Source organism: Pleuronectes platessa, chromosome 3 (genome assembly GCF_947347685.1).
Source record: "Pleuronectes platessa chromosome 3, fPlePla1.1, whole genome shotgun sequence".
NCBI classification, from domain to species: domain Eukaryota; kingdom Metazoa; phylum Chordata; class Actinopteri; order Pleuronectiformes; family Pleuronectidae; genus Pleuronectes; species Pleuronectes platessa.
The window spans coordinates 16531105-16548543 of NC_070628.1; the positions used below are offsets into that span (position 1 = coordinate 16531105).

The window sequence follows — 17439 nt, forward strand, 5'->3', positions numbered from 1 at the left end:
GACAGAAATAAATGGGATAGAAATAATTTAATTAAAGCTTCAGTCTGTCCAGCATGAGAGTCTGAACTACACCCACAGCAGCCCTGTACTGCAGTACTGGCTATGAACCACTGAGTGACACACACAGGCAAATGCTGCCACAGTGGAGGTTAAAGTAAATTCTGAGCGCAGAGGTATTCATGTTGCCTGCCAAGAGCCTGTCTAAGAGCACGGCAAAAAACAGAGGCCCTCTCAGTGAGCACAACACCAATCCAGATGGCTGCCTCACTGCTGACACACAGAAAGAGCACTGACATATAGGAAACTTAAAATTACATGAAAACGGACAAATTCAAAACACAACTCTGCACAGAGAAAGCAATGTATGAATACAGTTTTTTCCCCCATTCCTCTTTTGGCCTTGTTCTCGGACACGTGCCTCTTGCATCTTTGTCGAAAACATAAGAATGCAACGCACACACATTTTCACAGTGGTTTGCAACCCCCTTCTGCCAATGAGCCTGTAGTGGAACACATGCAGAGAGAGGGAGGGAGAAAGGGAGCAACAGAGAACGAGCCAGACCCCCTCCAGCATTATCTGACTGGCTGTTGGCTTGGTACTGCAGCTGGTGACGCACATCTCTGATTAAATTCAGCTCGGCCCGCCTGACGCTGCTTCGGCTAATCAGATACCAAGAAGGTATCTGACCCCCCCCATCCTGTCTGTCCTCCCCAGTGTGTTTGTATTCACCCCTCTTTCTCGTACTGCCTATCAGTGGGTTGCTCCTTAACCCTCTCTTTCTCTCTCTCTTTTAGGTGTCTGCCCGTCTTTCAGCCTGGTGTTCTCTGCTTGCCATGTTATTCTCCCTCTGCGCCTTTATCCATATTGATCCACCATCTCTTGTGTTTCTGTCTCTTTTCTCCCCTCGTCTTGTTTCTGTCTCCTCAACTTTCCAAAACCTCCATCTCTACCTTCCACCCGACAAGTTTCTCTACCTCTCTACCTTATTTTCCATTTCTCCCTTCTATTCAAATTTGTTCTTCCCGGGGCCCTATTTTTTTAGCTCCTTGCGGCATCTTTCTCTCTACCCCTGCTGCAAGGTGGTTACATAGACTGTTTTACCTTCAAAAGAGTGCAAAAACCTTATCCTTAGTTTTTGTCATCGTTATATCTACTGTTTCTACTTGTTCTGGTATGGTTTTGTACAAAACTCAAAAAGGTGTTTAGTTTGTCAAGCTTGAACTACTGTAAAAAACATGTCTGCCTCCGAAGAGAGGACCCTCTCCCGATGTAAATATAAAGTATTTTTATATAGGCTTATTCTAGGGTAAAGAGAACAACGATGTGTACAATTTAAATGATTATACACTAGTGAAAACACTGCCAGGATTATTTTATATTCAATTTCTGCCAATACACCCCTTTCACCTAAATCTTACACACTGAACCTTTTAAGGAACCTGAGACGATTTAGTTCCTAGATTAGGTCACTCAGCTCACTGCTCACTATGGTTACCACTCTGGTACAGGAAACACACAAACCCAGACGACAAAGAAAGACACAACCCCTTAAGCTCGAGCACTTCTCATATACACCCTGCTTCATAGAGCCTGTGTTTGAATTGCTGTATCAAAAATATTTTATCTATGCTGCGAACCCCTTATCACACATCCATATCCAATTTCTTCCACACAACCATGATGGATTTATAACCAAACTGTCAAAATCCTGTTTAGTTATATTACTTTATGTTTGTGAATAAGCTAAATTGATCTCTCATTTGTCAAATAAGGTGCTTCTGTAACAGCTGGATAATGTGTAGCCATCTTTGGTGTAATCTGTATTTAACAAATCTGAATCTGAATTAATGTTCTTTTGAAAGAGTGTGTGTGTGTGTGTGTGTGTGCAAGAACACGACTGGAAAGCAACAGCATAAATCTGAGTGCATACAAGTGAGAAAAATGGCCCACGAGAGAGAAACGGTCCAATTATACCGTGAACAGACATATATACATAAAGTGAGACTTATTTTTTCTCTTTGAGGAGGAAAGATCTCTTCTTAATCCACGATAGATGGGTAGGTGCTTTTGAAAAGATGGTGTTGAGGTTTACAGAAAATGACTATGAAGGAAATATTTAAGAAAACTGGGGAAATTCCGCAGATCAATGTGTCTGTAAAGGATAAATGAAGAAAGTCAAAATGCCATTTTAACTCATAGAAAGGTAATGCAATCCACTAAGTAAACTAGAGCTGCTTTTCAAGTAAAATCAACAAACGGACCAATTTTTATATAATTTTTGGTAAAGGAGAAATTCTGAAGGAAATCAAGGGGTCTTCATATTATGTCATCCTTTGCATCCACCTAAGTTATGAAATGCTACCAAGTTCATCATCAACACGATATGAGCAAAACTTCTCTTTCTTTGACTATGAGCTGTCCAGCAGCAACTGGCAATAAAAGCGTATATATATATATATATTTTACCTTGATAAAAAACAGGGACAGAGCTATGGTGAAGTAAACAGAATGATGAAAATAATCTCTTAACAATGTGGTTAAATTTAGCGATACTTAAGAGAGAGTAGTGTTTGTGAAAGCTGAAGTATCTAGTAGTGACCTTGGTGCCTCTTACTGAAGTCGAAACGGAGAGCCTATTAAATAAGCATTTGTATCAAGTGCACTGTAAATTCTATTAAACCCTCCAGCTGAGGCATTCTCTGCAACCTTGCACCAAACTTTTAATTACAGCCTGTCCTCCCACTAAATGGTTAATTACATAAAATGAGCAGGAGAAAGAGCAATGGCTTAAGAATAGAGAACAAATGAGCATTGAAGAGGAAGAAAACACACAAGGCAGAGAGGAAAACATAAAGGAGCCAAATAGAAGGTTTTAACTCCATGAACACAGCATCATGGGCAAGAGGGTATGCGGTATCTGTTATTGTAAAGAACAACTGTGATTGGTTGCCTAAGCTTAGTGCCAGGCAGCGCAGGTTCCCACATCTCTTCTGTCTATTGTCTGCAGAGCCACTTTATTATGCAGCCATCTTTACAGAGAGGGGAGGGATGGACACAACACAGGGGCCTATATGCCCACCACAATGGTACATGTCTTTATCCAATAAGAAGTAGGGAAGGTGAATGAATCACATTTTACTGTTCACTACAATTTTATAAATGCTACTTATTCAAGTGTTTTTCTAGGTGTACAACTGATTGCATCATTATTTCCATGTGAAAACAGAGAATATAAGCATGTTCCATACTGAAAGTACTGGAACAGGTCGGACAAAGGATCAAAACAACTTAGAAACAGACGCTCATACACTGTAGATGGGTTCACTAGGAGCATGAACCTGAGTCCTTTTTTTTTAAATCACACTTATTAATTGAAGCCATTAGCAAGTGCAATAAGAGGCCGATGTTTGAACTACACATAGAAACGAGACTTTGTTGTTTTGATATTATCAACCAAGAGGACCCACATGCAGTGTACGTGCATGTGTTCATGCACACAAGAGAGGGTCAAGTGGGTGTGTCTCTATAAGGTCCCATCTGTCAGTGTTAGAGGAGAAAAACAGGAGCTCCCCTCACTCGCACAGAAAATAAAAAGGCACAAATTTCTCACCCCTCACCCTTCCTATACAGGGACGTTGCTATAGAGACTGACAGTTGCTTAACGCACCTCCATTCGCCTCTTGCGACCGCCTGTGCCTCCTGTGACCTCTCGCCATAGCACGCCTCTTTAACCCTCTCTCTCTAATTAGTGCCCCCACCCCCCCTCTCCATGCCAGGCTCCCCGTTTCTCTGTCTGAAGTCACAGTTGCTCATTTCAGCTATCTCTGTGTTCATTATGACAGAGTTGCACCAAGAAACCACTTTTGTTGTAGTCTATGGATAAAGTGACTTAAAAGGACTTTGCAATACATCCATCTCAGGTCAGAGGCTGGGGACAACAACAGCCTGAAGATACATACCTTTTGAGATTTATACATTTTGTAGCATTAAGCAAAGTGTCTCAAACTTTTGAAGGCTGGCATCCAAATAGCGGACAATGTCATTAGCATATGGAACAAATTAGATATCAAACAAACAATCCAAGATATCATCAACTTATACTTCATAACCCTACAATACAATTCCATTAAGTTTAATTTATTGGAGGAATAAAAAATTATATTTTTTATCTTCTCTATGGGCTAACTGCCTTTTGACAATGGCCTGAGGGATGAAGGAGAACAGACCCTTATACATTGATATAGGCATGATCATTAAACATTTTTATTCATATATAACCAGACACATTGCCCTGAAATCACAGGCTGAAGAGTCATTCATATCCTTCGAGCTACATCCTATTAATCTGCCTGATATGTGACACGAAGCAGCTCACTGCTGGGGGAGGAGATGATGGGGGAGGGGCAGGGGCAACTGAATATGCTCTTTTGTCAGCAGCTCATGAGTGATCACACAACAGAGGGGAAAGCATTGTTTAAGTTTGTTTCCTTTCTCCCTCTGCCCCCCTTCACATCCTCAGTCTCTTCTTCCATCCATCCATCCATGCCTCTCTCTCCTCCAGCACTTGACATGCACATGGGGCAAGCACACAGGGGGTAGAGGAAAAACAATTATGCTCTGCGGTCATAAATCCACAGGACGTAACTCACAAGCTATTCACTATTAATTCATTGAGTGTTTGTAAATGTGGTTAACATAAGAGAAGCAGCCCACACACTCAAGTAAATTAGCCTCTAATTATATTTTGATTCATGAAAAATTCCCTTTCAAAACTGTTGATGCAATTAATAACATGTGAAATTTCAGATTAATCCAAAGCAAAATTGGACGATGCACTCGTGTTTGTCTCTCGCCAGATTGAGAAACATAATGCTGTTGTCGCCGTAATGACACTGTGTCAAAACATTGCTGTCGAGCACATTGAGGTTGATAAGCAAAGGGTAGAGGAAATAGCGTGGGTAAGGAGGAAAATAAGGCACAGGGCGATGAAAGGTATTACTTCAAATTTTTCCAACAGTAAAGTGTGTGAACAGCAAAAATGAAAAATGCACATTTACTGATGATTGGATGTGTGAATGATGCTTTGTGATATTGTTGTGCCTGCGTGTAGCTACCGGCTTCAAGCAATGCATTTATGTGACATCCTCATAGCGTGTTTGCGTGTGTTTATGCATGCAGATGCTGAGAGACATCATGGCTGGTATATTATTGTCTTGGTTGTTTAGCATATATACTAAATATTACTAATATTACTAAATTATATTGGAACACACACTCTGCAGCTTGATTGTGAATGCGATGGCAGCAGAGATTGGGATGAAGCAGCATGTGAGCTGGAGGTGAATAATCAACATCCCTCTGAGGTAATGGGGACCAGGAGGGAGGCTCCTGCATCAGAGGTCCAGTCTGAGTGTGGGTGTGTGTGTGTTAGGGGGGGGGGGTTAGGGCACTGGGACACTGCCTCCTGGAACCCTACGATTGCTGAAGCTCCATGCCTAATGGGGGGCAGAGGAGTTAATTCCACTGCGCCAAAGCTTTATCTCATTTTCATACATATGAACGTGCCGGGCTGAGATCGATTACCGCAAACAAATTGAAATGCCTGGGACCAAGGAGGCCCACGGAGAGAGAAAAGCAGAAAAGGACAGCAAAGGATGGGGGGAGGTGGTATGAATGTGTATGTGTCTATGAATTTCTGAGAGTGTATAGGGAAGAATTCATTGATATGGATGGAAAGGCACAAATCACTACTGCATACAGATTTTCTCCCATCCTGCATATACACACACATACCTCTATTATTTAGTGTCACGCATGAAAACTCAACTCATTCCAGTTCATGCTACCTTCCTTTTAAAAAGATATTGCAAATGGGACGTTTTCAGGAAACAGATGTCCTGATGGCTTGCTGAACGATTAGTGTTCAAACAAGTCCTCTTCCCCTGTACTTTCTTCACCTTTCTGTCTGCATGAGTACCAACTACACACACACACACACACACACCATCAGATTCTCATTCTGTGTCCACTTTTCTCTCTGTCATTAAACATAACATAAAATGAATGTCAATGTCATTAGTCCTCTTCTATATTAGCACTGTCATTGACTCCCAATGGTGAATTTTGGCACAGAACTTAAGTGTTTGCTGCTTCATTACTTTTTTCCTCCCTGTCCTTACTTCATTCTTGCTTTTATCTAGCACCAGACAAACGCCTTCGCCTCTCTTCCATGCAGACTTTACAATATTTCATCACTGACTCTTAGCATTTCCTCTGCTGCTACTGCCAGTAACGCTTGGTGCAGCCCACACACAGACGTCATTCTGTGTAGTCAGAAAGTAACAGGGGCTGTTATTCTGTTGTCATTGTTTTGACTCAAATCAAAGCACGTCATTGGATTAGAATGGGAATTTAAGCATTTTGCAAAAAAGGGCCTACATTTTAAATTTTTAAAAGACCTGAACGCAACCTAAATAACATGCCCCTGAAACAAGCATTGTTGTGAAGTACAGGTAAGTCTTAGCATTACCTTCTACCAAGTTAAAGCTCATACTCAGCACGTAACCTGATTTGTTTCAAATTTTTCGTGCTGCCGTACAAAGCCAATCCAACAAAAATGTGCCACAAGAGACAGAACTGCACAGAGAAGCCCCAGCTCAGTGTGTGACCTTCATTGTTGCCCACATAATCCTTTGGCCCATGTGGACTGCCAAGACCTGACATAAACATCTCCCAACTCCTGCTTCAGTCAATCATGCTAATCTTCTTTGTGCTACAAAAAATCCCACCACTTATTTTGTCAGCCAATCTAGCTCAACAAAGTAATCATGCTCAGAGAAAGTGCTCTATGTAAAAAATTGAACCATCGGGGCACATTATAAAATCTGTTTTTTTTCGCCTAGTGTTTCTGTTGCTTAATTATTCTTTGTTTATAGATACTGTAATTCTACACATACAGATGTGATAACATTTTGATTCAATTCCAATTAAGAATGGATGAGTCAGAAATGTGATGAAAGGCCTTCACTCAAACCTACTGCAAGAAAAGTGCCATTAAATGTTTATTCAAATTAGTAGCATTGAGCTTTGGAACTGTAACAGAACAAGCTCAGGGACAGGGCAATGAAACCCAGAGAGGGTAATTAAATAAGCTGGTCAGAGTTCAAGGCAAGCTGTGGTAACCTTTGTTAAAGCCCTACACTTACACCCAGATGGCCAAGCTGCTGCTGCTCAACGTGGGGGAGGATGGGCACGTAAAGCCAGACACTGCAGCTCAGATTCGGTGCTCTGTTCACACAACAAGACCAATTTCCGAATTAATTACATCACCTCTTACTGTAAATGCAAGAGTCACACCAGAGAGGGTGCTAGGTGAAAGAAAACAAGCTAGGACAATATTTGTGACATATAGCACTAGCAAAGAGAGTAGACATTACACAGGAGATAGAGATGCTTAGCACATGGCTCACTTGCTAATGTTGTCATTCATCTATATGTGTATATATCTCAATACCAAACCCACCTGAAGGGGCTAAGGCTATTCATAAAGCAAAAGTTGACAAATCAAAAGGACCAAACAGATGTTTATACCGCTCATGTTCAGCAATTAACAGATTTAATTGAATTCAAGCTGGGAGAACAGCTGAAACATCACTATGTAATTCATTAACGTCTTGCTACTCAAAATCATAAACTAATTTTCTTGCAGACGCACTCAAAATAAATGTTTGCTTCTTAAGAAGGCACCAAGGGCACATGAGGACACTTTTCCCCGTGCCACTCTCTGCAATTCAGCTGAACTCCATGCCCTCCTTTTATTCCACTTCTTCTCTCCCTCCCCTTCCCCCCTGTCCTCCCATCCCCCTACCAACACCACACTCAGGGTGCTGTCTGGGTGCCCTTACGCTTCACTGCCTAGTGCTGCGGGCGTACTGCGCGTCACTCCACATCATTGTCACACTCTGTATTTGCTATGGTGTGTGTGTGTGTGTGTGTGTGTCTGGGGGGAGTGCGCATGAGAAACTGAGTTAAAAGGCACAATTGTGCATGCATGTGCAAACTGTGTGTGTCCATCTGAGTACAAGAATGCTAAATTATATGAGTGTATAATGCATGAATAATATGTGAATATGCCTTCACGGGTCATAATTTGTCAATCAGACCTGATTAATGTATATCAGTTGGTTGGAGGTTGATGAAAGGGTAAAGGGAACTTGATCATGACACTCACCTTTGGGTTTCTGATCAGCAGCCTGTAGACGGAGAAAGAGAGACACACATTTTGATACTGAATACTCCCAGGATGACATTTAACACTCATCAAAACCATAAACAAATCTGAAGTGTTATGGAGAACCCTAGAGTTTAGTTACTTCTGCTGAATGAACATAAGAAGTTAGTGTCAGTGGGTGATTGTTTACTAAAGACTTGCAGACTAACTTCCAACAATTAAGTCAACGATATTTATCTCATTAAAAAAGATTAAACAAAACTTAAGGTTAAAAAAAACCACCAAATGTATAACAAACACCTACAGTTCCACCTTTAGTACCTGCTAGTTTCCTCAAAAACTATATGCAAGCTATTGACAAGTTTGTATTTGTGAACATGATCTTGACATTGACCTTTTTCTGAGCGGTGTCTTTCTTGGTCTTTTCTTCTTGTCTTTTCTTTTTCTTTTCTTCCATCAAATGGTTCTCTTTCTTCTGTCGCTAGCTTCTCTCAGCTGTCAAACAAAAAAGGGAAAGCGTAATGAGTGAAACATAAAGGATTCAGCTCTGATGCATGGTGTCGTCCATCTTTTCATTATTAAAACGATGTAACCCCCTGTGCATCACACACTGTGCACATTTAAGGCATTCATGCTCAGTTACATTGCGATAGACAGATTCCACCCGAGAAATGATGTTGGTAAAAACACAAACACACAATGTAAATTTGTATCCCCTTTCCTTTAATGCATGAGTGAGACAGAGCCAAACTGTCTGGAAAAACTTCACAATCATCACCTCATGCAAAAATCATGGCAGGCACTTCTGAGGAGCCCTTTCCCTCATGGTCAAAAACTGTAACGGAAAGGATGTAAAAAGGGGGAGGAGAGGGGTACAAAAAAGGAAAATGAAAAGAAGTTGGAGAGAGGGATAAAGACCAAGTGAGCTTGAGCACTATGAATGAAGGCCAGTGTAAAAAGGGGGCTGGTTTAAAGATCACGCTTGTTTCAGAAAAAAAAAGGCATGGAATTAAAAAGGACTGAAAGTGGGACAACGTAAAGGCCAGCAGACTGACAAAATAAGATCAGGTTATTTTACAAAGACCTGTTTAGAGAGTGTGAGTCAATCCAACTAGATATCTAGCTGGAGGAAAGGGAAAGAGGCGAGGAAACTAAGTGCTTCTTTTCAGCCTGTTTCCTTTAGCTTGGGCTCAGTGACAGCCCCTGGAAACTAGTAGAGGCCACAGGGACTGAATGTGTGTGTTTGGTCCAATGGTTTTTCTTGCACAGAGAATTTCGAGGCGGAAACCTCCAATCAATTTCGTGCCGCCTCCGCCTCTCAACAAAATTCTGGTACATTGAAAATCGCTTATAGTTATCACTTTTGTCCCGGGCCAAATTCATCACTATAAGCATTACAAAAATTGCACTGCTTCTGTATGGTGGTCCCAGAACTTGAGGGAAAGGTAATGACACTGAGGTTCTAGTATGCTGATTCTTTCTGTTTGATATTGCTGTCAGTCAAAACTCTGGATAGTGCTGATCCAACAAAGACAGCAAAGACAACCATTTTGGGTCTGAGAAATTTAATGGAAGTATTTCCCTAATTTCTGGCATTTTAAGTGGGCCATTTTTTTGTTGATTGCCTGAAAGAAAGAGATTTGATAATGAAAATCATCTAAATTTGAAGCCTGCCACTGATCCTGTATAGTGTCTCTGACAAATAAACAAAACACAACATACAAAATGTGTCCACACACGGCTGGATACTAATCAGAATGTATGAAAGAATCGTAATTCTCATGACAGAGAATGAAAGGTCGGCCTCCCACTGTGTTACCCACTAGCAGGGGGAGGGAGCCGTCAATCAAACAGAAGGCAGAGGCCTCACAGAGACTAACTGATGGGGGGGTAATGTCTCTATAGTAGTAAGGGAGAGGAATAAAGAGAGTGAAGTTACACAGACATACAGATGGAGAGAGAGAAAGATCAATAGACGTTGAACAGTGAGTTTGGAGACGAACCCTTAAGAAGAATTTGCCAAACAAGTGCCCATGACGGTAGGTTAAAATATAAACTGATATCCCTAGATTACCTTTTACCACTGCAGCTGGATTTTCTCTTCCTTATTCCCTGTTTCTCCTTTCACTGCTGCCACAAGCTATCTTTTTCTCTAACATTCATGCAGTCCTATTTTTCATACTAAGTAGTCTGTGTGTTTCATTGTGCCTCCTCAGCAGCAAGAGGAGGAAAGCCCTCAGGTAATAAACAGGAGCTTAATTCATGTGTAGATGTGGGTGAATGCGTATAGCTCATAGTGTGCTGTATGTGTAGTATGTTTTGCTGTTCATTTCTCTGTCACGATGCTCTTTAACTAAACTTCTGTCTCCAATTATACGTCCCCTTTATCAAATTCCAAGCGTGCCATAAGAAACACAAACAACTTGATAACAGGTGCTGTAAAAGGGAGAGTGTAAAGGGATACAAATGCTTTCACTCCCTATGCTAGTTTTCGATCCCCAAACAAGTTACAGAGCATCTCCACCACACTTCACTGGGTCATTCTGCTATTCTCACCTTTTAGCCCCTGCATGAATGCAGATCTGCCCTATCTAGATACTACTGCTGCCGTCACAGAAGAAAAAACATAACTAGGGCTGGGGAAATTGGGTCAAAGGGTCAAATTTCCTATGTGTCAATACGCTATGGATGGCTTAATATGAAATGACTTTTAATCATTATTTACTATAATGTTGGCCTTTTGGAAAATCAGTTGCTATGTGAAATGGGAGCAAGCTGACTGAGCTGACACAGTAAGTCCTAAAGTTAGCTCCCCCTGTCATCTGCTGCCCCCACATATCTCTTTACCTGCTTCTCTCTGCCCGTCTACTAGTACTGCTGACACCAGCACCTCCTCAGCACTGACCCTGGGGTGTCTCTGCTCTGCCTTCTTATACCAGATTTACTCGCTACCAGTATGACACTGCAATTAGGAAAGCTATGTCACGTTTTGAGGTTAGCAACCTACAAGACAGCCGCGTGTCCTTCAATCTCCTCTCACATTAAGGGGCCTTAGATCATAACACAGCCAGTAACTATCAGCAGGCAGTAACTCTAACCACTAACTATCGTAAGTTAGGACTGCAGTCTCACCTATGGCTACCATCAACAACCAGTTTTAACTGCTAAAAACTAAATGGCTCAAATTAAAAACTAAACTAATATATGATTAATATATCAAAAATGTAATATTGAAAATTACATTCAGGGGAATTTGCTGACTAATCAAAGTTTAGATGAGAAGGCAAATAACATTGAAAAGAAAGTCCCTTGGTATATTAAGCAAAAATTGTTGTATTTTACATGATAGCTGGCAAGCTGTTCACCAACACATCGAAGAGTCTGCTGAGACTTCTTCGGGGTTATGACTGTTTGTGAAGCTGGCAGATGTTTGCAGGTTAGTGTCAAGAATGGCCTCAGATTTGCCTGTCTACATACAATGTCTCTTTTATATGTCTGCATCATGTAAATGCTTGTAGCTTTGGATTGGCTGGAAACGAGTGTTGCCAAGACTTGGCTAGCAATTTCTCTCTGTTTTCAATTCAGCTACAAAGCTAAGCTCGGGATAGAGCTACCTTTGTATTGAATGAATGCAAAGTCGTTGCAAACTGGGGCCACTGGGAAATTGTGAATAAATTGCATGGTGAGGCAGGATCCTCTCTTCCTCTGCTGCAAACGACAGACCCATGCCCTGGGAATGTAATGCTGCTAAGCTATAGAGGAGGAGACATGACAACAGGAACACGCTGTACAGGAATGAGGAGGCGAGGAGCTCCAAGCACACAAAAACCAAATCACATAAAAACACACAGACACACATGGGGAGGCTTGATGTACACACGCGGGAGGCAGTCTTTCTGAAGCCTGTATTTTTCTGCCAGGGATGCAGAGGAGAGGGAGGTGGGAAGAGGATACGGAGAGATGAGGATGGGGGTGTGGGGGGGGGGGAGCAGACGCAGAGTAACACCAATTAAGAACGACAGCCGCCGGAGAACCAGACAGGGAGCAGAGAGAAAGGGAGAGGCTGCGCTGGAGAGAGAAAGAATCCTCGATGAAGAGACAGTTGGGGGAGAAAAACCTGAACGAAGCAGTATCGAGGCTGGCAGACACGGAACAACGGAGGGGTGGGGGGATGTTGGCACTGAAATATCCATGCATCCTGATTGCTAGTATCTAGAGACCCAGAGAGAAAAATGAGGGGAGAGGGAAAGAAATTGTGCTAGGCTAAGAGAGGAGAATAAAAAGGGGGGATGAAAATAGATGCTGCTTCACTTGGGTGAAGACTGAGTGTAGCAGAGGTAAAGAAACAGAGATAACTTATGAAGGGAAAAGAGCTGCAAGGAAAACTTGAATCTTCACGTGTTGTGTACGGCTGCCAGCTCGACCGCGGACAACACCAATCACAAAGAAGGAGGAAGGAAAAGCAGAGATTTTCTTCTCTAAGCAATAGATGTAATAGGCTCGTGGCCACAGAGTGTGGCAAATCCACTCCCCCACCACTGTTACCATTCAGCCAGCCACCCATTCCTGTGGCATTAGAGAAGCCACAGGACTCTCCTGAGCCTTATTACATGGAACATTATCATGGACAGCCCTGGGGAACAATTCTTCAGTACCTGCTACAGACCTCAACTACTCCCCAAAAAACATGTGTGGGTGTGTATTTGTGTTTACTCGACCTGAATGGCTCGGGGAAAACAAGCCTGTAAATTCCACCGTTGAAATGCAGTCATAACAATGTTGTTGTCGGTGAGCATTTCCATCCCCTCTGTCACACACAACAGTCTCACTGACTGCTCGGTTTGTAAGCACTCTGAGCATACCAGCGTTGCTTTCACCAGGTGGAGAGAGTGGCTTGCGAAAATATACAAGACACTTTATAGGTGCTACACTGGACTTGTTCAATGAACTGTTGCAGAAATATTCTTGGTCGGCGAACTGGCTGAGGGCAAGGAGGTGGGTGGAGACTGGTAATGAAAGAGGGGAATGCAAGATGTACAGAAAAAGTCAAAGAATCAGATAGCGAGAAAGTCTGAGCTATAAATAAAAGCTTTGAGGTTTGCCTCCAGAAAATTAGCTCTCAGTGTCTTGGCTGCTTCCTCTGCCAAGTCGATATGAAACTTTAACACAGTGGCAGCTCATTAAAAAAGGAAAACAGCACAATGCAGGAGACCAAGGAAGCCTTTTTCCCTGCCAGCGCCACAGCTGAAGCTTATTGAATTCAAGAAGCTGTCATGAACACTGTGCTGGTGTGTTTTCTGCTTAGGACGGTTTGTGTTAATGGGAATGTGTGGCTGTGCATGTTCAGCACACATCTGCATTTTTTGCATATTGGTTCAATGTATGCTCGACTGTCACTTTAGAGGGTTCGTGGGTGAGTACTTGTCTTAAGGTAGTTATAAAGTTCTATTAGCATTAATACAATGACTGACCTCTCAGATTAACCTTATGAACAAGTTCCTCAAACGTTTGACCCAAGACCAAACCCAAGTACCTCAAAATGTACAATGCCAGCACTTGAACCTCAACACTCCAACCTCCATTCAATAAAATCAACATTCAGCCTATAGTAAATTAGACTGCAGACAGGGTTTCCTATCAGTTACCTAGAGAGGTGCATCTGGCTAGAGTCTCAAATTGCTCTGAAAACTATTTTTGCACCACTGCTTCATTCTAGAGATGAATGCAGCCGCTTTTCCTCTTCCCCTCGCTCCCTCTGGCACGCAAACACCTGTCCGTTATAGTCAGACTGAAAATTGGCACCAATGGGAGAAATTCAACTGTGTTGGTGGACTGTCAATAAACCCATGGTGTTTTTACCATTCTTAGCAGGCAGGTTATTGCTTACAGTGTAAGCAATAACACAGACATAAAAAATTGGTTGTCTAAACAAAGCCCGCTCTGATATACAGAGGACAGAGAAAAAGACCAAAGACAGCTCTATTGATAAAGCCAAAAGGACGATGGCGGAGAAGTAGAAACACAACTTCACAAGTTGTGAGGGAGAAGCAGAAATGCAGATTCTGTATAAAAATGTGCCCGTTTTATTTGTCACCCTCAGTTCTACACTTCCAAGAAGTCAAAATAAATCCTGCAAACATGCATTACAGATAGTATCATAAAATACTGAGAGTACTACAAATAATACAATTACTCAGCTGTTTCAGTATCAAAACATTAGCAAAGATATAACATGATTTGTTGGGCTACAAGCTTACTCCCCCGTCACCCCCTTATTTAGTATCTAAGATAATTCTTTAATCAAGTAACAGATTTTGAAAGGTAATTTGTCCATAATTCTGTTTTTAGTTACAAGAACAATTTTGTTGATTATTTCTAACATGTGTTTGTTGAATCTAGGTTCCTAAAAATATACAGTTAAAATCAATATACACAGTAAAAGTAAATACTTGAAGCTCATTGACTGTATTTAAGTTGACAATAACGTGATAAACAGTGCAGACCCGCAAACAAACGGCCTGAGCTCCCAAGCCTACGCCATGGCCCAATCACAGGGCATGTTAGTGCTATTTACACAGCCTAGAGTGAGAGCTTAGCAAGTGTTGCAGGCCCTAAGTCCTGTTACAAAAGCCGTTTTCAGACATGACCTGCGGATAAAATATGGAGAATTGGCTATGGAGTTTACCCGCAGTCTGCCTTTCACACATGCACACCACAGGGGGAGGTTTTCTGCACAGACGCGTTCACAACAGTAACAAATCCTCTGCATTATTCAGGCAAGAGATGGAGCATTTTCTTAACAACACACAGACACCGGCTCTTAGCAGCACAAACTGTATGTGTGTGAGAAGCATCATCAACCTCCCCACTTACTGGCTGTGAATATAGCATGGGATCGACTGCTGTGTTCATACAACTTTTCCTGAATTTCTACGGACTTTATACAAGGAGGCCACGCAAATAAAAATCCACATAAACGGCGGAGCATCTCACTCTGACATCTGCGTTGACACATGCACTTCCTCCAGAGAAAATAGGGAGCAACTGCAGAGTTCAGTGCATGTCTGAAAGCAGCTATAATGCGTAAGGCTTTCAATGTTGGTTTGGAGCATGAGAAAAGGGAACATTCTAGGTTGGATGTCCTGCAGATTCAATGTCAGCTTCCATGTGATGCGCCTCTCCTTCTCTTCACGTCTCTCCAATTAGCCGACATGCAGCAGAGGGAGAGGAGGAGGAGGCCTCCACCGAACCTCGGCACATTGAACATTCCCCTGGACCACTGCCAAGACTCACAGGCAGCAGCTCGCCAGTCTCGGCTTTGCTTCCCCCATCCCCCTGCTTACATCATGGCCTGGGTTACCCTTGGTGGGGCCCCTAAGTCCCTGCCCCCTTCATTGGCACAAAATTGGACAAGATGGGGGGGGGGGGGGGTTACACAGACCACCAAACCTCCATAGGATTCTTATGTTACAAACCTCCAATACCTCTTTCACACAAAAGCCCTCTGTATGACATATTACACAAAATGTACACAGGCTTAACACATGTACAGAAACTACTGCTCAGTAGCAAATATCCACTCCCTTTCAAACAGTACAAAAACTATAGTTTAGTTCCTAATATGCATTAAATCACAATCTAAAAGCAAGGGCAGCTTCCACTTTTACTAACCTGAATCAGGAAGTGTTGAATTTGGGGCTGAGAGCACTAGAAGATAAGATAATGAGTATCATGACATGAGATAACGGTCTCATGGCAAAGCAGATCAGTGTCAGACCTGAGCTGAATCAGCATGGATGAAAAAAAAAAAGCTCAAATAACAGAGCCACTGGCAGCACAGGTTTTCGCCTGAGGCATTATTTCACAAGAAAACAACAGACGCAATTCATCTAGTACACAAACATTGACATACACAAAAACAACATCATAACAAATTTAACCTGTTAATATTTAAGTTATGCTGGACACTAGGAAATGTCGACTAATTGATACTGCAAGCGTGGCAACCAATCATTACTATCGATAGGTCACAGTCAACAGTCACCCTTTACCCGGTCCCAGGTTAACACACACATACTGTACATACACACTGCTCATTTCGTATGATAGCCACACCAAACACAATTGGCAACCCTCCATCCTGCACACAATAACACCCGAACTTCAAAATAGCCAACCAAAGAATAGAGCAAGAGGGTAATGGCTTTTAGCAGCATCCACTCGAATGAAGCTGATTCTACTGTCACCGCCAGAGCTCCCTCCCCTTACCGGAGCAGCACCCTGTGGTGGTGTTAAGTGCGTTATCTATCAGGGCTGTGCCAGTTGTTTGAAAAGCCTCATAATCACAGGCTCAGTAACTAGCACGGTCAGGCCTGGGCTAAGGTCAATGGCAGGGGAGAAGGGATAGACAGCAGAAGCCACTTTTCCCAAGTGCGACTAAGTGGGATTTACCCGGGTCAACTAAAAATGTCTGAAAACTTGTTTATTTGAAATTGCAAACTACTGTACAGAAAAAAAAATAAGGAAACAGAAGAACCCAAAGTGTATATAGGGGTAACAGTTGGCATAGGACAAGCAGGCTCATTCCAGTTACATTTGGAAACCAGGCTAATGATAGCAACCTGACGACTGGGCTAGTGTTCCAAGCTCTGTCTTTAAAGGGTCAGACAAGGGGAAGCAAGCCTAGGGTTTCCTTTTAAACGAATGATCCTGTCCCTTCAGTGATAAGGGGATTCAGATAGAGTTACTGCCAGGGTTTGTCCTCATGGCTTTGTTACATTACACTCTAATCAAAACAGTGTCTGGATGCCAACAGCCTAGAGCTTTCTTGGATCCCCAGCCAACATGGGTTAAGGGTTTACTGCAAGCACAGTGCCAAAATGACAAAAGAAGTATTATAATTGAGGGGCCAGGCCCCGGTGAGAAAATGGATTTTCTCATATTTGGTCCTTTTGCAATGGGATAGAGTTCCAGATTTTCTGTGTCCAGATGCGGGCATAGGTTGATGGACTGTACATATTTTTAAGACTATCAGGGCCATCCAAAAAAACTATGTTGAGCTTTGTAGCGTAAATTTTTTTGAAATGGTTCAAATGGAAAGCATGGATTAAATCTTTAGTGCAATTTAACACATCTTGTATCAGGGGTAAACTTTGCTGTTGACCTAGTGACCATATACATCCCAAATATACCCACGTGCCCCACAGAT

General features: G+C 42.2%; 1 protein-coding gene across 4 annotated transcripts in view; it reads right to left on the bottom strand.

Moving 5' to 3' along the window:
- LOC128433629 (trinucleotide repeat-containing gene 6C protein) overlaps positions 1-17439 on the bottom strand; it is a 52778-nt gene that overhangs the window by 32875 nt on the left and 2464 nt on the right. For 3 of the 4 annotated variants that reach the window (XM_053417798.1, XM_053417800.1, XM_053417797.1), the window contains 2 exons: positions 8626-8726; positions 8232-8253 (listed from right to left, as the gene is read on the bottom strand). In XM_053417798.1, the coding sequence (XP_053273773.1) occupies positions 8232-8253; positions 8626-8688 (85 nt within the window). In that variant the 5' untranslated portion in view covers positions 8689-8726. Of the gene's footprint in view, positions 1-8231; positions 8254-8625; positions 8727-15902; positions 15939-17439 lie in introns of all 4 variants that reach the window. The other variant, XM_053417799.1, reaches the window with a different exon arrangement.